At 39.9% G+C, this 23,135-nt stretch overlaps 1 protein-coding gene across 4 annotated transcripts in view; it reads right to left on the bottom strand.

Moving 5' to 3' along the window:
• The window catches only part of LOC134645101 (CAP-Gly domain-containing linker protein 4-like), a 45,705-nt gene extending 30,540 nt beyond the window's left edge, over positions 1–15,165 (bottom strand). For 2 of the 4 annotated variants that reach the window (XM_063498387.1, XM_063498383.1), the window contains exons 1-7: positions 15,059–15,108; positions 11,340–11,402; positions 10,696–10,842; positions 9,631–9,770; positions 9,051–9,144; positions 8,642–8,803; positions 5,469–5,587 (exon numbers count right to left, since the gene is read on the bottom strand). In XM_063498387.1, the coding sequence (XP_063354457.1) occupies positions 5,469–5,587; positions 8,642–8,803; positions 9,051–9,144; positions 9,631–9,770; positions 10,696–10,842; positions 11,340–11,379 (702 nt within the window). In that variant the 5' untranslated portion in view covers positions 11,380–11,402; positions 15,059–15,108. Of the gene's footprint in view, positions 1–5,468; positions 5,588–8,641; positions 8,804–9,050; positions 9,145–9,630; positions 9,771–10,695; positions 10,843–11,339; positions 11,403–14,983 lie in introns of all 4 variants that reach the window. The other 2 variants (XM_063498384.1, XM_063498385.1) reach the window with 2 other exon arrangements.
• Positions 15,166–23,135: the final 7,970 nt, after the last annotated feature.

Consider the following 23,135-nt stretch of genomic DNA (forward strand, 5'->3'; position numbering starts at 1 on the left):
TTAGGACAGATTTCTAGATGCAGCTGAGGAGGGAAGGGTATCAGATTTGGTGGTCTCGAGATCTCGTTTCTGCTTTCTGTGGATGGTGTGTTCTTGTTGGCTTCATCGAGCAATAACCTCACGTTCTCACTGAGGTGGTTTAAAGCAGAGTGTGAAGTGGCGAGGATGAGAATTGGCAGCTCGCAATCTGAGGCCATGTTTCTCAATCACACAGGGTGGAATGCCCATTCCAGGACGGGAACATGCTGCTACCCTAGTTTGGAGTAGGATGCCTCCTGGACGGCTCCCTAGGTGAAGTGTTCCAGGCATCTCTCACCAGGACGCCCCGGGCGAGACCCAGGAGACACTGGAGAGATTACATCTCTCAGTTGGGTAGGGAATCCCTAGGTGAACCCCACAAGGAACTGGCGAGAGGTAGTTCTGGGCATCTCTGCTTAGATTGCTACCCCTGTGACTGGAACCACACTGCTAGCAAATTGAGCTGTTCTAGCTAAAGAACTAATAATAAATAAGAACCCAACAAAATAAATGAAAAACAGAAACTATTAATAGATATATATTTAGCTCATTTCAATCCTCCATAATAAAAGGACTGTCATCGTCAGGGTAACAGCAAACACACGGGTCCTTTCAAATAATGATAAAGAGTACAAGAAGAAAAAAATATTGCAATATCGGAGCTTATAAAAGCCGATGCAGCATATCTCTAGAGCCAACTGCCAGCAGCAGTGATGAACCTTAAATAATAAAGCAGACAGAAAATAATCTTCCCTCTGTGGCGTTTTAACTTTTGCTTGGCAAGATAACGACTAAACAGAAACCAAGAAAACCTCTTGGGTTTCAAAAAGCCAGCCTGGTAATTTCTAACCACATAGTCCATATATCTTGCAAGCATTGCATTCACTCAGTAAGATATAGAGCCTCTGCTCTCATATTTGAGAAAGGAAATTACTGAATTATGGTGTGCAGTGCTTTGGTGACCTCCAGTGGGAAAATTAGTGCTTACAAAGACTAGGAACTAGACCTGTTTACAAACAGCTTCAATACTTCTGAAGCCAAAATGTGCAATATTAAAGATAATCACACTGCAAGTTCCAATACAGATATAACATTCTGAATAAAACCCATAAGCTATGACAACCCATATATTCATGCCAAAAACATTATCTACTGGGACCCTGATGTGTATATACTTTAGCTCAAGATAACAGCTGATCAGGGCTGTTCAGCAAAGCCCTCGATCAAGATTTAAATGAAACTGAGATGCAACCGAGAGGCACAAAAGCAAACAGAGCAAGCACAAGACATCGAAGTAGTGAATCTATTCAAAAATGTCTGTGAAATCTGTAGTCTAAGCAGCTGCCTTCTCAGGTGTTAGCTGACAGCTGAGTCAGAAGATGTCAATGTGCACAAACAAAAAAATCCACTGAATATCTAAAATGGGAAGAAAAACAAAAAAGCTGATAGATTACCTGGACTTTCATACCAAAAAGATTGCGATCTGTCCCTTTTTTTTTTTTTTTTTTTTTTTAACTGAGCAGGCAGATTTCCTCTGCAAAGGTCTCCATCAAATCACAGTAATTCGGTCTAGCAGTAAACAAAAAGAGCAAAGATTGAATCGCATCAGGAAGGTTTGTAAAGGTGAAAGTGGGAAAATTGTGGGAGTCAATTTTCTATTTCAACAGGAGTTATAAATGCTGACATCTGAGAAAAGGCATGGGGCAAAAACAGTGTCATCACCACCTACAATCTAATGAAATCCAATACAAGAGCTACGAAACAACAATCAGCTTGTTGAGATTACATTAGTGAATAGCAGGGTCATTTGCATGCTGTTTTTAGAGCTACAGTTCACAGTGGTGGTGGTGCACTGGGCTGCTTTAAGTCATTGTGGTGCGCTAAAATGATTAGTCGGTTAAGAAAAGATTGAAAACGGGTGAATAAACTGCTTGTTTATTTTACTTTAACAACTAAAGGAAACTAATGTGCTAATGCCGTCCAGTGACATTAAATTAAATCTCATCTAAATTATATATGTCTTGTTCAAGTCTCAAAACAAAGGTTCATTTCTATATATGAAATATGACTTCCATTCACTATCATTAGCATCATTAACAGCTGTTTCTGATTTGATCCATTTTCTTATAGAATTTTTTATACCTGATGTGAAAAATATTAAACATGTTCATATTTAAAAAAACAAACAAACAAACAAAAAAAAAAAAACCACTTACCAGGCACCAGGTTCCAGAAAGATGTACGTTTTTTTGAACATTAAGATACTGTCCCATTTTTTCCTTTTGTGAATCTGATGTATATTGTAAATGGTAAATGGATTTTTTTAATACCCTGGTGGAAGTTTAGATAAAGGCACTAACAGGTAATGTGTGCAAACAAAAAGCATCCAGGTTGTGAATTTTTACCATCAAAAGGTTCATACCAAAACTCAAAGCTTGTTTTGTGCTAATTTGTGTCTGTTCTAATAAGGATGTGTCTGCACAAAGAGGTGTGCATGCAGCTCACGGGGAATCCAATGGCACAGTCCATATGGATGACGCTATACATAAATTGAAAAAGGGGATAGTGGAATTCACCTCAAACACCAGAAGTGCAAAGGTCCACAGAATGAGAAGCCTGAAATAGCGGCTACAGTGAACACGTTTTTTAAAATACTCGTTTCACATCAGCTTTTTATACAATATAGCTTTGCTCCTCTCAGTGGCTCACAAGAACCAAGACCAGCACAAGCATAAGGAGCCCTCAGACTGTTTTTGTTTTTTTTTTTTACTCTGCCCCCTGGTGACAGTGAACAGCGATCTGTAGGCTGTGCATAAGACTACTGCAGAACCATGTTGGAACCCCAAGTCACAAGAAGGTGGAGGGGTGGGCGTACTGACCTCTGTGGCCATATTGAATGTAGAGGTGGGGACAAACAAAACAAGAAAAAGGTTTAAGCCAAGTTGGGATTTTCTTGACAATGTGTTAGTTCCGACTATGAAATATGAAGATGTAGAAGTCAGAATACTAATTGGGCACAAATTACATTTGTTCCTGCTAGGTAGCTAACGCTAGGTGGTTAAATCAAAGAGACCAAGGCACCTCCCTCTTCCAGTGAGGGGGGAAAAAAAAGGCTAATTAAATATGTTATGTCAAAATATCATGTCAAAAGAAATAAGAGTAAACAATGCTTTTTTTTCTCAAGCTACAGATGCTTGTTATGACCATTGTCAAAATAAAAACATCTGGACCATGTATCCTCTCGCTCCTCCTCAGCTGAATCTACAGGAAGCGCTACATGAAAAATGCATCCACAACCCACCATCTTCACCTGAATGTACATGAATAAACCTTTTCACTTGTCACAGCAGGAGAAGTGGTGCAAATAACCTTAAATCAATAACATTACTGATGAGTCAGTTGCATTAAATGCAGTTAAGTCATGTCAGTGAGCCAACAGGCACAAAAGACTGCTCTAAGTGAAATATGACCATCATACCCACTTATATGCTTTTTCAGCTATGACAAAGCCGTCTTACTGATCTTAAAACCATGCAATTACCTGACGCATCCGGTACTGACAGTTAAGCTGCACTCTTAAATATTGTTACCTTTACAAGTGGTGCAGCTTATTTAAACAATTCTGCACAACTGCTTTGCAAATGTTATGTGGCATATTTTTCACCTCCTTAAGGTGTATGCAGGAGCAGATAAAGTCTGAAGAGTTCAAATCTCTAGCAACACTTGAATCTCAAAGAACTTTGCTGGACTGACACATTATAGCCTGTAGCCTTCACTAAGGTCATTACAGAAATTTTAAAGTATGGACAAGTATGGAATAGGAAAAAAAAACAGCAAATCATAAATATCCCTGTATAGTTCAGTTAATTTGGCAGCTACAAGGATGGGCTCGGCATATTAATGGATATATCACAGACTTATTAATATTTTGGTCATTCTTCTGTCAGGAGCATTAAAGATAACACTCTAACATAACAGAAAAAAGAAACAATAAAAACAACCAATACAATAAGTAACCTACCCTCTGTGAACAAAACTTAAATACTAGACTATAAAGTCAGTACTTAACAGACTGGCTGTTATACTTTTAGCTTAGATGCTACAATGTTTTTGTTTGTTTGTTTTGTTTGTTTAATGGCTGCTGTTTTTAGTCATGTGGCTCGTTAGCATTGTTTCCACAACAAATGATTCTGTCATCAGATAAAACACCTCTTAACCTTGAGCATGTAAACTGCGTCTCCATTACTTTTTGTGGAGGAGCTTCCTGAGCTCCACCCACAGTGGAAGTCCAGGAGCAGGATAGCCTGATTTTTGAAAACTGAAAAACTTGCATAGAGCAGAAAAAGCTCATTTCCTGGTCATAAGTTATTCAGAGCATCCGGGTTGTTGTCGTCAAGTTGTTTGTTATTTGAACCATCTTTCATTTGGACCTCTTTTCTTCATCCTTCAGCTTCCTTTAGTGGTCTTGAATGCAGCACTAAGCCCATTCCAGCTGTTAGCGGACCTGGCTAGCTAGCATTACTCAGCTTGTCTTTTGGTTTTGTAATTTTCCTTACATTCAGTTATTAGTTATTTTTTTTGAGGGGTAACTGTTCTACAAATGTAATCCAGTCATATGACTACAGCTGTAAATTAGAAGCCTTACATGTCACCTCTCACAATCATCAGCACATCAGGTGGTCAATAATTTAATACATTTAAACCGCTGGGAACGCCCAAGTGGATGTTTCATCTGCTCCAAGGTTAAAGCAATATTTTAAAAATTCATATCATGCATAAAATTATAACCAGTATACAACCCAGTACTAGATGGGCTTATGGTCATGTTACCTCAGTGCAATCACTGAACATATGGTTAATATCAAATTTGGTCACTAATTCTATCGTGTTTCCATTTTTTCCCCCTTATGTTGACCAATATCAGCATACTGGCAAAAAAAAAAAAAGAAGAAAAAAAAGATGGCGTTTACTACTGTGTGTCCCATCAGTTTGGCCCGAGCTAGAAGTTCACGGGCCCACACTGAAGAGCTACAAGACTTCTTTGTTTACTTGGAAAAAGAGGAAATAATTAAAACAATAGCAAAGAAAAATCACTTTAACACTATGAGACAATTGGAATTTTTAATTTTCCATCAGTGCATCATTATTTATAACCAAGAAAAGAACAGTGACTGTAGAAGCAACAAATATATAAATAAATAATACAAGCTATATTCTGAGAAGATCTTTTTTTTTTTTTAAACATTTATATAACGTAACTCACTCATCAAGCATCGATTCTCATCTCTGTGACTTAAAATCGAAAAGGGAGATCAATACCGATATGCAATCCTAATTAAATGTAATAATTCTTTGGTCGGTTTGATGAAGGAATTCAATCTGTCAAATTCACAGGATGACTTGTGAGTCTGCTGCTGTGTGCGTATACGCAGAACAACTATGGCACTTACTCTGAAAGCAGGATTGGCTCCCAGTTCCAAGAGACACTTGACAGCTGATGTGCACAGGTTGGATGCGGCGATGTGCAGAGCTGTGCCAAAATCAAAGTCGCTGCAGGTGGCATCAACATCTACAACATAAAAAGACCATTGGGAGGTTAGGAATACACAGTTATATGGCTTGTGTGGGTGTGTTAAGAATTAATTGATACTTTATTATTAACTTGCATCATTTTGTACCTGGTGTCTCAAATGCAAACACTGGGTTTAAACATTGTTTAAGCAACTAAGTGTAAAAGACAAACTGAAAACCTGCCCCATACACACACACACACACACACACACCATGCCTTTGTTGAAGTCATTTCCTAATTAACCTGCTCTTGTAAAACCAGTTCTATTGCCCTCACCGTTTGTATTTGAGCAGACTGCTGAGAACAGAACTGCTGCATGGTTTGTCTGAATAAATTAAGCACCACTATCACAGCAGAGTTGTTGAGCTTTTTGAAGGCAGAAATCTCAAAGTATGTATAATGAATGCACCAGAACTCCAGAAACTTTAATAAGTTAACATGAAAGAAGTTTGGACAACAAAGGGGAATTGAGAATGTGGTTTACTGAGTCGTAAGACTTGCTGTATCAAACTCAGAACTCCAGATAACTCAGGAAATCCACATCTGGAAACGGAGCCCACATCCATGATTCTGGAGCGTTTGGCAGCTGCTCTCAGGACTCATAATTATTTAACATGATTGCTTACAGTTTTGGGAAAAAACAGAAGTTGACAGCAACAGTCAGACATACTGCACCATTAACAGGAAGAATGAGGAAACTGTGCTTGCTGCACACAAAGACCATATGATCCTTGTGTCTCATTGATAAGTCAAATAATCGAATGTCAGTTTTTGCTCAAAGTATTTGTGGAATATTTTTACATTGTGCAACTTGCCACAGCAGAATATGGATTATTTTTGCTAGTGAATTAACAAATTATAGCAGCTTGTTAACGCTTTCAACCAGATTCAACTACTGCTAACTTCTTGTTAATGCAGATGTCTACTGCACATCAGTGCAGTTAGGGTTAGACATGACGTTCAAACTGAGCATTAGAGTAGGAAAGAAAGGTGACTTGAGTAACACCGAATGTGGTATGGTTGTTAGTGCCAGACATACTCGTCTGATTAGAGCATAATAGAGCTGATCTGCTGGAATTTTCCCACACAACCATCAATAAAGTTTACAAAAAATGGCTGGAAAGAGTGCAGTGAGGGGTGAGAGGAGAACGGCAAGACTGTTATGAGGTGAAAGCAAGACCACAGTAACTCAAGAGCATTTTTGAACACACAATACGTCCAGCATTGAAGCAGATGGGCCACAGCAGCAGAAGACCACACTGGGGTGCCACTCCTATTAAATAAAAACAGGAAATTGAGGCTAGGGTAAGTTCAGCCATCTGGGAGGGGCTCAGAGTAGATCTGCTGCTCTTCCACATCAAAAGGAGAGTGCCTTGGTGTTCCCCCAGACAAGCTGCTGGCTGGCTGGCTGGATTTCCCATGGGTTCTGGATCTCAAATGTGGTTCTATGGAACAGTGTAATAAGGATGTGCAGCTGATAAACCTGGAGTCAACTTATGATGCCAATATGTCAACATGGAGCAAAATTTCCTGGGTCCAACCCATTTCTAGGACGTTGTATCTAATGAAGAAGCCTGTGAATGTATATAGATGCTAATATCAACCTCTAAAGTCTAATGCTTTTACGGAGTTACGTACATGTTATTAGGATTTTAGACGTCATTTGCAGTGTTGCCCTCCTGTAGGAGTGGTTTTCAGAATACAACACAATACGCACATTTGTTATACTATAAGTAATCATTGAGATAATATTGACAGTAATAGAGCACTTTGTCATGTTTATTGTCTATAGCGCATGACTTGTCAAGGAATTGAGTCTCTTGTCAACTCTCTGTATCTGCAGTCATAATCAGTGACTGCTGGGCAAAAAAAATCTTAGCTCAGATCTATTTACAAAAAAGGCCCAAAATATTGGCCATCATCCCAAGAGGCTAAGTCATCAGACAACAGCCCGTAGGTTTCCAGACTGGACCGAACATCATGCCGTTAGGCAAAGGGACAGCTAGGTTGAATGCAAACTTGGAACATAACATCCAAAATGTAGAACAGAGATATGAAATCAAATCAAATGACACATTTTCTAAAAAAAAGAAAAAAACAAACACTGGTAAGCATGAAATAAAACATTCACCTCAAGCTGGTTTTACCATTTAGTGATTAGTTTGTATTTGTGTGTAATGATGAGAAAACCACACTTCTGTCTGTCTGTGTCATTTACTGAGGCAAGCTCTTCATCGAGCACCTTCTTCAAGACACACTGCCGTGAACGACACTTCTCTCGTTATCATTTGATCCAACGCAATCAACAAGGTTTTATCTGCTGAGTAACGATTTTCATAAATTGGACATCACAGCCGTACGAAAAGAGCGATGATCAATCCTCGTGCTGCCAGTGTACAAGCAGACAATGAGCCGCCAGTATAAAAAGCTAATGACAGGGCTCCTAGTAAACTTTTTAGAACCAATTTAACATCTAACAACACTTCATGTAACCATTTCAAATTCAAGACCCTACTTTTTCAAAGGCTGGAGGCTCTTTATTCTGATATCTGGAACAGCAGGACGGTAGTATTTATTTTTCCCAGCTTCATTTGTATTTATGTAATTACAAAGTGCTAAAAAATTAAATTAAAATAAAAAGAAATTACACTGAATTCAGCACAATTTCATATTTAACAGAAACAAAGGAAAAAATAAATTACAAAAAAAAATCCTACCCAATGAAAGACAGGTAAGAGTCTCAACGAGACATTAGTGTTTTAAAAAGCAAAAAGATTAAAAAAACACAACAAGATTTTAAGAGATTCAAAAGAGGTTGCCGTTACCCTGCCTTAGATCTTCCAGCAGGTTTACTGTAAGAAATCAACACATTCAGTGCCTTCACTGTATGCACATCAATCTTGCTTACAAGAGTTGTCACCCCCATAGGCCCATTCTGAGCCAAGAAAATCCCTGAGATAGGCTGTTTATTTGAGAAAATACAGTCTCTGCCTGTCCTTACAGCTAGGGTGACCTTTCATCTCTCTGCTCCAGCTGCAGCTCTGCTCTCACCTCCAGGCTGGGATGCCTGCAGCACCACACGGATAAGCTGGGGCACATCGAAGTATGCAGCGTAGTGCAAAGCCCTCATGTTAGTCCACCGCGAACGAAGGTTTGGATCCGCGCCCAGGGCGAGGAGCTGCCGAGCAAAGCTCGCTGCTGTGTCTGCATCGCCTGAAGAACAGGTCACAAACACAGGTGTTAGAGTTGAGAGGAGTTGTAGTAACAGACAGTAAGTCAGCTCTAGAGAGTGTATTTAAGAAGTGTTTGATGAACAGCTGCACTTACTGAGGCATACAGAATAATGTTCAGCAGTAGAGTGGTCACATAAATTAACACACACACACACGTCAGAGTAGATGTCTGTTTATTTCTACCCTGCAGCTGAGAATGCTTATTCAACACCTCTGTCAATACTTACCAATGCCTGGGGCTCCGGCCTTGCAGCAGTAGTGCAGGAGGCTCATATCTGTCAGACCGTCTCGATCATTCACACCACAGCCTCTCTTTAGGATCTGTGCAAAGAGAAGATATGCAGTATGTGCCACTAAGGACTTGGTGTTGGCGTGGAGAAATATTCCATAACAGGTTAAAGTGAAATTAGGGGGAAATTGTGTGATGAATGACAAGTAATTGAAGCCTTTCATAACTCTACTCATCTTTAAATCTGGACAACAGGTGTTACGTAAACTGACATTGAAACAAGGTATTTATTTCTCAAGGGTGATAGTTACTCAGAGAAAATGATCGCCTTCTTTTACCCTTGAGATGAGTGCTTCACTGCACAGTTTACTGCAATGCAGCTACTTTGTAACTCGGGTAGAAGGGATTTAGTGTGTATCTGAACAGAGTCCATAACAATGAAAAAAAATATCAGAACTTATATTAATCTGAAGTACTCTGAAGTTTCAGTTGATCATATTATGACAAAAATAAAAGCGTTACAGCTACAGAAGGGACCGCTGTGAAATTCCACAGCAGTTGGACATTTTTTATGTCACCTCATTGCCGATGAGGTCAATGTTCTTCTGAACCTGGGGCACCCATTGCCTGAGGACAGCAAACAGCTCTGGTATGGTGGTGCTGGGATCCAACAGAACCTCCCTGCATTGCGGCTCACTGGGGTCAAAGAAGGAGAACTCTGGAAGCAATGAAGAGGAACAAAAGTAACACATGTTAAGTATAATGAGGAGTGGGACCGGAAATATTTCTCTCCCGTGTACAGACATGAAGAGAGCATGTGTGAAAGTCTGCAGCACAGACGTTTATTACATTTCTGCAACTGACTGTTCAATCGATTCAGCAAATTACTAATCTTGGGAAATGCCCTCGCTGCCCTTGCAGAGGCAAATGAAAACAGATGTGACAGTAGATGGCCTGCCGTGAACCAAATGAGGCATTAGATGACCCGACTGAGGCTGAAGGCAAATGGCTTTCACTGTGAAAGGCCAAAAGTTAACACTAACTGTAGTTGGCTAAGTCCGTAAGTATTTGGGCATGACATTTTTCATAATTTTGTCTCTGTACGCAACTACAGCAAATCTGAAATGAAATACTTTGATTAAAGGGTTTTGGGGAAAAAAAGGCATTAAACATAAAAATTAGACTTTAAAATACATCACTCACCTCAGAAGTAATTGAACAGTCAAGTGTTACTTGACTTCTATTCACCTCAAAAAACTTACACAATATCAACACAGTAGTTTCTTAAAGAAATGAAACATCCAAGTATTTAAGGACATTAGAGCAAATCAGCATCAAACCTGCTGAAATGGCTTTACTGATTAATTAGGTAATTCAAGATATAGACGATAACAGTCACCATGTTCTTGTTTAAGAATAAATCACTACAAAAGAACAACCTCAAATTGTAACTAACATATCCAGCTACATTATTAGAACCCGGAGACTCTGTATCACTATCATCTCTCTGTGTCAATTTAAGCCATCAACCTTTCTTCAGTCTCATATCTTGTGGCATTTCACAGCCTGTCGATGCTGCAAAGAGAACGTGTTAACTAGCTTGAAATGTCACATAGCTGCAAAGAGAAAGCGTAAATACTCACCACAGTCACTGGGCATGGGTGCAGAGGCCACCTGGTGGATCACTGGCCGCTGATGAGAAGAGAGTCTAGCGCGGCAGCCCAGGACCGTGTCGCCTTCAACAGGCTCTGAAACATCCTCCTTTGTCATCTCCCCCTCAGGGCCTGCGGCTGGAACAATATTAGAAAGCCTATTCTGAGAACACAAGTAGGTCTAATCTCTCAATAAAAGCACACAGGCTACAGCAATGTTTTCATTTGATCTGGCAGTGCAATACAGGGAAATGTAACTTGTATGCACAGTTCAAGAGAATCAGAACTAACATAATATAAATAACATGGTATTTTAATCTGTGGTGGCGCCTGAACAATATAGGGAAAGGCGCATTCAAGCTATCACCCCAACAAGACGGGGATTTTCAAACAATGTCAGCATTTGACTCATAGCACCTTTGAGAGATTACTTTGCCTGCAGATTCGAAAACAAAGGTGAACACACCAAACTACGAGCCTAATCTCAAAAAAGTGACACTGTAATGGGGACACAGGAAGCTTTCACAAAGGAACCTTGGAGGCCGAACTAGAAGCATACACACACACCCACACACAGGTGTAAGCCTGGGAAAGCAACATTGAGCCTAAAATCTTCCCAACCAACCCTCACTCACTGTCATCTTCTCCTTTATCCTCTTTCTTGTTGATCTCCATGCGAGCCTCCCAGTCGTGCTAAGCTAAAATCAAAAGACACAGACTGGGTCCAGTAGAACATCTAACCAAAATCCTTCCCAAAATAACTCCAAAGCTCATTGACTGCCCCCCTCCTCAATCTCCAATAACACCCCCACTCTCTCTGATTATACCCTGTTGATCCCCTGACTCCCAGGTCCAGCAGCTATTTACAGCCTATACACTTTCAAGCCAAGGAGCTTGTATGTCTGACTCTCCCGGCTGGAATGTCACTCTCACTTTCCAGTCCTGTGTACCTCTGACCTCACTGACATAGAGTAGCCAAGCGTAACCCCTAGTGGAGGGAATGCGGCCTGTAGGCTGCAAACAAACGGTAGGAAAGTGGTGGCTTTGATTAGAAGACCTGTCATTCACCATAAAGGCCAGTATCCAGTTATCCCTGACAGCAAACATCAGCCCTACTGAAGCAACTATAGGACAGACACAGAATACCTATCAGCCCCAGGGAGAGGGTAGCTGACTTTACACCCTGACCTCCATCCATTTGGTGTAAAGGAGAAGAAAAAAAACCTCTCACTGTCACAATAGGGTTGTATTATCAAATAAAAGCAATTTCTTTAAAAAAAAAAAAAAAAGAGTATTTGAGCAAATTTGCAAGGTATTTGTAGAAATATTTTAAGAAAAAACTCATATTTCATAAGAAAAGGGGCTTAATAATATTAACCACTCTATTCTCTTTAAGTGCTTAACCAAACCAAGATATTTGATAAGTGGACCCACATTTGCTGCAGAAGAGCCCTGAAACTGAAGCACTCTTTTTTTGATTAGCTTGTGGCACTTCACTTCACAGTCTGATTTTCCAACAGCATGCTGGGGTGAAGGTCTGACAAGAGACTAATTATTTTTCAGGAAGTTTGAAAACTTTGGCCTCAACTTTCCGAGTCACAAAGATGCTTTCTTTTAACCTGGATGAATTACACATAACTGAAACAATGTACTAACAAGCAAATTCAGATAACTCATATCAAGTCAGCAGTCATCAACGTTCTCTATTATCCCAGGCTTCTGCTTCAGCCTCTGAGAGTGCTCACACATTTATAAAAAAGGGCGTTTGATGTATCATTTCATCCATCTTCTGCACAAAGTCGACAGATCAAGTGCTACCTACTTCAGTCAAAAAGTGTCAGAGGAACAGAGGATAGAAGTCAGTAAAAAAAGAAAAAATATAACGTCTAAAAATTCTCTAACGTGCACATTAGCGCAGTCAGATCTAAGTAAAATTAATTTTACTGACTAAATTTTGTAGTAATTTATTCACAGCAGTTCCAGCAGTGTGAAGCAGACTTGGCAGTGCCAGAAGACTCAACAGGTTTCATGTAGAACACATTTTTCTTCAGAACAGAATCTGTATTGCTATTAAAGTGAAAACTAAAACAATCAATGAACTTGTGGCACTTACAGAAAATTTTAAAAAGAAAGGAATGTGTTTTATACATACAACCTGTTGATTTGCATTTTAACTTTACCATTAAAGGAAGCTGTGAAATTACAGCGACACAAACTGTGTGTTTCAAATAGTCAGCAGGTGATGCAGAAAATGTTTAAGTGTGTCTATGGGGCAGTGTCACACTGAGTAGTATTTAATGTTTAAGAAAACTTGAGAAATAATAAATAAAAGCCTGTAGTGAGTGCTAACATTCATGTATTAACTCAAAAGAATAAATTATTTTCTGCAGCATTACTCTCTTGCCATATTTGCAAAAACAATGTTGCTTTTTATCATTTTATTTTTTTGATGATCATTTCTTTAATCTTTTTTATTACATATAGTTGCTCCGACTCAAGTGGGTAGCACTTAAATGGCCCATTTTGTGCAAAAGAAGAGTGAAATGGCTTATTAATTACTCTATTTTTGTGAGCATTCACTGAGACTGACTCAGAAAGTCTGGGTTACAGAAAAACATGAAATTATCTCTGACCAAGAATTTAGGATTTGCCAAGCTGATGCAAAGAATGCAATGACTATGCTGAACTTTCTTAACAGCACACCTCACAGAAGAGTGCACGTGCATGCTTGAAGAGGAAGAGAGTGTGTCTTAACATGTAACTGTTGATCATTTCTTTGCCATTTTTTGTAATTCTGTAATTTCATTGTTGCAAACAGAACATTTGTATATAGATGTATGCTTTAGCAGTGATTGTAATTTCCATAGTTCATGCTGCTAAAGAATGAGAAAACTACTACCAACCTCTCTGAGGTCACTGACTGGCTGTGTAGAGATTAAGTCTTTGCAGTATAACTTGAGACAATGGCCTACTTCTGCAATAAGCCTCTTCTTGTTTGCCTGACCTACATGATGTCACCATCCCCACAGCTACTGAAGAGACAGCACTCACATATTTTTGATGACTGTGGCCATTTAAGCACCCATTAGCAAGTTACCCATTCTGGCTGACTGTAATGTATGTGGATCTTTTTAAGTTCCATGCTATATCTAGAGAACTATTTGAATTACATCATTAAGCTCATAATGACTTTAACTTCAGGAGCACAGAGTTTCAAAAAACACCCTGAATTTTCTTGAAAATTGATAGCATTTCATGCACTAGCATATTTGAAGGCCATAAGCAGAAAGAATAATTTTACAGCTATGATGTTGAAATTGAAATGAAAATTATATGTATGTGTATTTTTGTTGAGATATTCCACACACAAAAAAGTGGCATAAATAACTTTAATTGGATTTTTCTATAAAGATTAAATGTCTAGTGGTAATGAAATGTTTAGTGATAACAACATATCCAAAACGTTTGTTCACAGGCAGCATCCTTGACCTCCATCCATCCTATGCGCCTCATGCACCAGGCCAAATAATGAACTATTACCCCCTGCATTTGTTTGCTGATGTGAGGTGGGGTGTGTCGATTAGCTTGATTATGCAAGATAGAGGTTCCTGTTAGTCTAATCGGACGCAGGTATGCACTCAAACAACAATAAAGCCATTAAAAGTTAAAGTATCCCTGTCTAAAATATAAGTCATAAATGACCACACTCGGTCGCTTGAGCTTTAATCAGCTTGAGAAAAGTTACGCAACTTATTATCTAACATCCAATTATTGGAGAGATGGCTTATTTGTGGTTGTTTATACCAGTTTGTGTCACTTAAGTGTGACTGATTCATTTATATCCCCCAAATCGTTAGCTAACTTCACAGTCGAAGAGGTCATCCCCCTTAGCAGTAGACACTCCCTCCTCATCTCATACTTTTGTAGCCCTTTAGCAGAGGTAAATATAGCATGTCATCTTTTCAAACGTCACGTGAATTTAATTAATTTCCAAATAACTTTGTCAGCTAAAAAATGTTTTTAATCGAGCTACACGCTGACAATAACAGTTAGCTCGCTAGCATATGTTCAAAAACCGGCTTGGGCTTAGCGACAGATGAAGCACACCGTATATAACTAACACTGCAGACATTGCTCAGTCCCTAAAAGCAGCTAGCAGTCCCTGCTTTCACCGTGCAGACGTGAAAGTTACTCAAAGCCCTCCTCTCAGTCACCTTAGCTCCCTGACGTTAATGTTCCCCAACACGAACAGTGGGCCAAAAACATCCGAGCTACTTACAATGCACTTAGCGAGCAGAGAGAGAAACAAGCATCATGTTAGGCTGCTGAATGTAAGGCTTAATATTAGCGTTACCTTCACCTCCCTGCTTGTTTTGATCCTCCCATGGGGAAAATGTCAGATAGCGGATTTAATTTCCGTCCATTCTAATTGGATGTTGCACAGCTGAAATACTTCCTGTTTCAGCATCTAGGCTTCAGAATAAAGGCGGTTAATGTACACTTCCGGTTTTTAAAATAAAAGTATTACAACGACCCATAAAAATAATAAAAGAAATAAATACAACTAAATGTCTTTTGAATTGTTTTTGAAAATTAAAAAACCCAAAAGACACTTTTTAATAAAAGAAACTAAGCTACAATGTCTTGACAGCATTTGCTTCACGGAAACATAAATATGCCTTTAAAGACACATGTTCATTTTATGTATTTATTATTCATTTATTTATTGAATGAATAAATGTTACATTTATTCTTTTCTGGTTTGAGCAACAATCCACTAATAAAGTTAGGGTTTTTTTGCCATCCAGTTACACAATATAAAGTGGCAAACCTACAAAAAGGCATAATTTTACCTTGCCTGAGAGTTCCTTCAATTCTGTGATTGTTTGCCACATACTAATGAAAATAATCAACAACTGAATACCAGAACCTGCTGAAGGAAAATACCTTGAAATACTCAAATTGCACTGTACTATTTTGGTTACAGAAATTTTGAATTGTGTTTTTCTGTTTTTGTTGGGCAAGAAACTGTAGGTGAGTCGACAAAAGAGAAAAGACAGTATATTACTTTATGATTACTTTATGTGATTAAAATAGCAATGTTTAAACCCAGAGCTTTAGTTTCTCATGGAAGCACTTTCATGACTGTTAAGTCATTACAGAATTCATAATTGCTCAACTAAAATAAATGCTCTGTTCCGCTGTATAGGAAAAGGATACTCATTTTGTTGATGCACTGCTTTATTCTGAAGCACCCAACCTCCTAATACAACAAACCTCTTATTTTTAAACAGAAAGGGTAAGCTGCCACAAAGATGGATGGTGCAAGAGGTCACTTTTGAGTCTAATGCCTCTCTTATCATTGGCTGTCACAGTGTGGGAAGTTGTGTCTGAACATCTTTCTTTTCAGGAGAAGGTAATTTCTCAGGGTGACACTTTTCCTCCAATGTCCATTCAGACTGACAAGCCACTTTTAGTGAAGATTCAGAGATGGGTGCTGGTGTTTATTGAACCTGAAGAGCACTCTGCATGTGTTGCTGCCTCTGTCATGAAATAAAGGAGAAGAGGACCAAATTGCAGACTGCTGAGACGGACTTGGAATAAACAAAAAGCAAGCCTTTATTGTGGCTGTTGTACATCCAGAGCATAAAATAAGAAAGGGCAAAAACAAAAGAGACCACTGCAGGGGAAACCAAGTCTGGAACACAGTATGAAGCCTCAGGTTGCTCATCAAATACACACAGGTTTCAATCAGGGAGAGTGGAAACGTAAGGGTAACAAGACACAGCTGAACTCACTAGGAAGTAACACTAAAAAGATACCTGAACTACAGGCTGATGAGATGGTGTGTAAGCATGAGAACACAATAGTTTTCAATTTGTGTTTATTTTTTTTCTATGTTGATGGTCATACCAACTCTTCAAAGTATAGAATTATGAGAAAAAACGACTATAAGCACAACGTGAATGTTTAGTGAGGCGGCATTATTGTGGATTTTTAAACAGGCTAGTCTTTATTTTATTTACTTACTGGTTCTCAATGGGAAGCAGGGATGAATGGCTGCAGAAAAATATTAAGCTAGATTTTCCTCCTTCAAATGATAAGCACATGGAGGACAGGAATCAGCTCCCCCTAAACAGCTCCCACAAAGCTGCGGGAAACCAGAAAGAAGAATGTTGGGGAAAACATCCAGCAGATTGACTGGCTGACTGACTAACAGCGAGCGAGTGACTAAATTATAGGTCTGACCTTACTTGGGAAATCACAAAGTATCATGTAAATCAGGTGAAAGGTTGTAGGTTGGTCTACATCTATAACAATACATTTCTATAAGGTAAGTTTATTTATAGAGCTTATCAAGAACAAAATTCATGCTGTGTTTTTACAGATAAGATAAGGTACCAAAGGTGTCCACAAATCTTAAGTCCAATAAAAGCCAGTTGAACAACAGCCTCAAAAGCACCTCGGTCCTCCACCTGGACCGAGGTACCACCAGGAAGAACTGATCCCTGCAGCCTATCTCAGCTACCATGGGGGTGGGGTACACCCTGGAGAGATCGCCAGTCTGTCTCAGCGCTAACACAGCTAGCGCTCATATCCACATCTATGGACAACTTAACCAATGAGATGTCGTTGGAAATAAGAGGACCTATTTCAGAGCGCATATTGCAGTAGGAGATTTTTTTTTGTTGTTTTGTTTTTGTTAGGAAGGTGAGTAGCAGTCTGAAGGGAAGGTCCAGACACTGATCAGCTGCAAGTTTGAACTGGTGAACTGGTCATTGTAAGTTAGCTTGTTTTGTTTTGTTTGTTTTTTTGTTTTTTTTCGGGGGGGGGGGGGGGGGGGGTGCTAATGATATAATTTTATTTCGTTAAGGCATATTCTGCTGGTATTGAAGACCGTTTCCATGGAAATCGCGTACACAGTCAAACACAATCGCGTAAATCACGGCAGTTCTTCCACAAGCTCTGCTCACTGGTGCTTTAACTCTCATTAGCTTATGGCCTGTGTGCAGTTTTATGGGACAAAACAGTATTTATATTTAATCTAGCTACCACGATGGGCTTGAATCCCAATAGGCCTGCGTCCTCTGCTGGGGCTACATCAACAACTGAGCGACTGGCCGACACGGCACGGGTTCATCCCGATAAACAGGACCAGCTGTGGAAAGAGAGGGTACGGAAAGAGAGGAAATCAGCAATGGAATGGTGAGCATGGTTTAAAAAGTAGGCTAAAATATCAGGCGAGTTTGCCAGGATTTTTCTAATGTGGAGGCGCAGACAGGAAGCAGGCGGGGATGGCACAGGAAATTAATTAGAATATTTGACAATAAATAGATAAAAGTGTGCGGAAAAACATTGAGGATGACTTTCATACAGAAAGCATGATATGAAAATCAGCACTGCACTGGAGTTTACTGTGTTAAATCATTTCTGTAAGTGTTGAAACAAGTATTTAGAGGCATTAAATAAGAAATACTCGAAATGATATTTCAGAAATACAGTCACATGTATATTGGATCATTGGATCATATTTATTCATTCATACTTCATAGCTTTTATGTAATATTCCACAACACAGAATCTTCAAAAAAGTAGCATAACAAGTAAATTTTTTTAAAGTACAAATATTAAGTACTAAGTTACATTGCACCACCGGTTCAGTAACAAGTAGTGGCAGATCATGTTCATTTAAAAATCAGTGAAAAAAACTTAATCTGTTCCACAGGGAGGAAACCTGGGAGATCAAGGAAATTCATCACATGGTAAGAAAACTGCAGCTAACCTTGTATAACAACAACATTGTATAAAGAAACTGCACTTGTACTCCCCTTTACGTTTGAACAAAACCAGCTATAAGTGATGAATATAAGAATTAATAGGTTGTCAAATAAAAACTACCACTGATTGTGATTTATGGAAGTTGAATGAAGTTGTTAGATTTAGCTTTGATAAAAGATTTTTGCTTTTTTATTTTAAAGATGTTTCTACAACAAACTAGAAAGTGTATTGAAACCATTGTGAAATTTTGGAGATAAACTAAAATGTGAAACCTTTACAATGGTACATTAACTAGGTATGAAAGTCAGTAATGTTAGATTTTGCAGTATTATGAAAAAAGCAGCTTGAATCATGACCTTCTGTTACATTACTCCCCCATGTGTTTGTAGGGACCTTTTCCGAACAACCGTTCAGTTTTTTCTGATTGCATTCCCAACACTACCAACCAAGTGTATGGTAGCAGATTGAACACTCCACTGGGAGATGAATTGCTTAGACAGGAAAGGCTGACTCTCTGGCCAGCAGGCCAACGGAAACGCAAGCCAGACCCAGAGCTGCTGCCTTTCTAGGCTACTCTGGACACTCGGAGTTGCAGAAACAAGCACAAAACAACTTCAAAGCAGGAATAAAGCGACTTAAACCAACCAAAAAATGTAGCACATGTTAAAACAATTTTTTGAAAGAATTTATGAGCTGAGAATTTTGTGCTTTTTTTTGGGGGGGGGGGGGGGGGGGGATTTTTTCCCTTAAATGACTGTTTTATATTTTCATGTTTTCAGATGTCATACAACTTTAGCTCAGATTTTTCTATTGCCATGGCTGAAAGAAAATACCATTCTGGAAACTGTATTGTTTTAAATTCACTGATAAAAGTACCTAGTGGTTTTCCAGGTTTACTTGTATTTTTCCCTATAAATTCCAGGTTTTTTGTGTAAGTGTAATGTAAGGAATCCTCCTCACACATAAAAAATATTCATGGAGTTCCATGCTGTGCTGGTGCCGATACGGTTCTTCATAAAGATGATGGGTATATTTCATGGATGTGCTGGGACACATCATCAGATATTAAACCTGAGATCATCAGGTTTTTTACCATCACACACCCTGTACCAGGTGACACAGCCAGGGTTGATCAGAACCCAGCTTTTAACGCAGCAGCAGTTATCCACGGATCTGCCCTCTGATCCAAAGATGCCCAGTGGCTTTCTCTGTGGCTTCTGTAGCTGACTTAATGCTGCTTAATCCTACTATCAATCAAATTCAAGCCCAGCCCCCCCCCCCCCCCCCCCCCCCCCCCCTCTCTCCCTCTTCCTCCGGCTATGAAATACAACAAGCTCTAACCTGTTCCTAAGTTTCTGTTTAGATCTTGGAGACGTGTTTCATTTCTATAGAAGTGAAAACTCACACAGCGGCTGACAGTGAGAGGGGAAATAGCACAGAAAGGAGCTCAGCTGAACAGGGAAATCTTCTCTTGTTCAATCTGTCTGGATCGTCTCAAGGACCCAGTGACCATTCCCTGTGGACACAATTACTGCATGAGCTGTATTAAAACCCACTGGGATGAAAAGGGGAGGAGAATGCACAGCTGCCCACAGTGTAGGCAGACCTTCACACCGAGACCTGCCCTGGTGAAAAACACCATGTTGGCAAATTTAGTGGAGGAAATAAAGAAGACTGGAGTCCAGGCTGCTCCTGCAGATCACTGCTATGCTAGACCTGAAGATGTACCCTGTGATGTCTGCACCGGGAGAAAACTGAAAGCCTTCAAGTCCTGTTTAGTCTGTGTGGCATCATACTGTGAGAAACACCTTCAGCATCATTATAATGCGGCTCCATTGAAGAAACACAAGCTTGTGGAGCCCTGCAAGAAGCTCCAGGAAAACATCTGCTCTAGTCACGATGAGCTGATGAAGATTTTCTGTCGTACTGATCAGCAGCGTATCTGCAGTCAATGCAAACTGGATGGCCATAAATACCACAAAACAGTCCCAGTTGAAGCAGAAAGGACCAAGAAGCAGAAGGAGCTGGAAATGAGTCGACAAAAACTCAAGCAGAGAGTCTGTGACCGAGAGAAAGATGTGACGATTCTTCAACAGGAGGTGGAGTCCATCAATCAGTCTGCTGATAAAGCAGTGGAAGAAAATGAAAAGATCTTTGCTGAGCTCATCTGTCTCATGCAGAATAGAAGCTCAGATCTGAAGCAGCAGATCAGATCCCAGCAGGAAACTGAAGTGGGTCGAGGCAAAGAGCTTCAGGAGAAACTGGAGCAGGAGATCACTGAGCTGAGAAGAACTGACGCCGAGCTGGAGCAGCTGTCATGCACGGAGGATCACAACCAGTTTCTACACAGCTACTCCTCACTGTCAGCACTTAATGAGTCAACAGACTCATCCAGCATCAAGATCCGAGGTACTTTGAGGATTTGACAGCAGCTGTGAAAGAGGTCAGTGATAAACTGCAGGACGTTCTGAGAGAGAAATGGACAAACATCTCACTGACAGTCACTGAGGTGGATGTTTTGCTGTCACAACCAGTGCCAAAGACCAGAGGTGGATTCTTAAGATATTCACGTGAAATCAGAATGGATCTGAACACAGCTAACACCATCCATCCATTCGCTTCTGCTTATCCTTTTCAGGGTCGCGGGGGGCGCTGGAGCCTATCCCAGCTGGACAGGTCGCCAGTCTGTCGCAGGGCTAACACACAGAGATAGAACCATTCGCACTCACATTCACTCCCGCATTCACACCTATGGGCAATTTAGATTGTTCAATTAACCTATCCCCACAAAGTGCATGTCTTTGGACTGTGGGAGGAAGCCGGAGTACCCGGGGAGAACCCACGCAAACACGGGGAGAACATGCAAACTCCACACAGAAAGACCCCGGCCTGATGGTAGAATTGAACTCTGGACCTTCTTGCTGTGAGGCAACAGTGCTAACCACCGTGCCACCGTGCTGCCCCACAGCTAACACATCAGTGTTATTATGTGAGGGGGGTAGAAAAGCCACAGCTGTGAAAGAACAGCAGTCATATTCTAGTCATCCAGACAGATTCACTGTATGGTGTCAAGTCCTGAGTAGAGAGAGTCTGACTGGACGTTGTTATTGCGAGGTGGAGTGGAGCGGGAAACAGGTTTATATAGCAGTCGCATACAAGAGTACCAGCAGATCAGGGCTCTCGGATGAATGTGGATTAGGATTCAATAGGACATCGTGGGCATTATGTTGTGACCGAAATGGTTTTAAATTTGTCCACAAAAATTCTCATAAGGCTGTCTCAGGTCCTCAGTTTGGGAGAGTAGGAGTGTACCTGGATCACAGTGCCGGTATTCTGTGTTTTTATAGCGTCTCTGAAACCATGACTCTCCTCCACAGAGTCCAGACCACGCTCACTCAGCCGCTTCATGCTGGATTTCGGCTTTCAGATTATGGAGACACTGCTGAGTTCAGGAAACTCAAAATAGAGAGAGGTCATGTAAGGGACAGTTAGTTAAAATGCATGTTCACAGAATGCCCATGGTGACTTTCTATTGAGTAGAGAATTAATTTTGAAGTCCGTTTTCTGTCTGTAAGTTCATGTATGGGTACATTTCAGAACTATTTTACCACTATGTTTGTGCTGCATTTATCTATGCTGAGTTATAATAGTGTAATCATAGTGTCTTGATTACTGATATTTTTAAGAAATATATTAAGGCATATTTTTTTTAATGGTCTTTGCTACAACTTTTTTTATCCTGACTTAATCTTTTGTCCTCTGGGGTCAGTTTTGTTTTTGTTTTGGTTCTGTTTTAATAGATCAAAAGTTCTTCAAATGAATGTACAGACAAAGAAGCTAGACTTACATTATCATTATTACATCCTCTTTGATCACTCTGCTTGTAAACAGCTGATATTGTGAATCAGTTTGTGAGACTTTTCTTGACTAAACAAGCGAGATGTCCACACTTTAATCAGTCATTATGTTAATAAACTGAAGCCTTACAGAGTTATTAAAGTTGAACAAATAAACAAATGTCTCCTGTCTTAAATCCTGTACAAACTTGATGGCCAAAAAGCAAAAGCAACATGAAAGCATAACTGAGAGTCTTACACCTGAAAAGCAGGCTAATTCCATCTCAACAGTGTTTTGAACAGAAGATTTCTCTCCTTTTTCTCTGGATGTATCTTAACATTGTGGCAAGCTCAGACAAGTAGGAGACAGAAACTTCTGTTATGACTTGCTATTCGTGCCTTAGCCGTTATACTAAGCTACAGGGAGCACAGCCTTTTATTAGGAACGCCCCTTCACACACACAGCAGTGAGAGGTGGTAATGGGCACAGCCGTCTAACTCACTGTGCTCCACCAGCCACACCAAACACAAAACACACAGCAGGACTAATGTTACACACTAACACAAAAATGGCAAATCAACACCTGATAACTGTAACTGTAACTTATAACCCTACAACTTACAACACGTTAACATCAGGTATACAGTCCCATAAGACCTCGGGCCAGTGGCCCTCCCCCCTAGCCTGCTACAATATTATGAATTTAAATGGGATATGTGAGGGCACACATTCACACAACTGAAACAGTCATTTGGTAATATATCATTCACAGAAATCAGTCATTGCCCTTAGTTTAAATAAACACCAGTTAGTTT

Source organism: Pelmatolapia mariae, linkage group LG16_19, assembly GCF_036321145.2.
Source record: "Pelmatolapia mariae isolate MD_Pm_ZW linkage group LG16_19, Pm_UMD_F_2, whole genome shotgun sequence".
Taxonomy (NCBI): domain Eukaryota; kingdom Metazoa; phylum Chordata; class Actinopteri; order Cichliformes; family Cichlidae; genus Pelmatolapia; species Pelmatolapia mariae.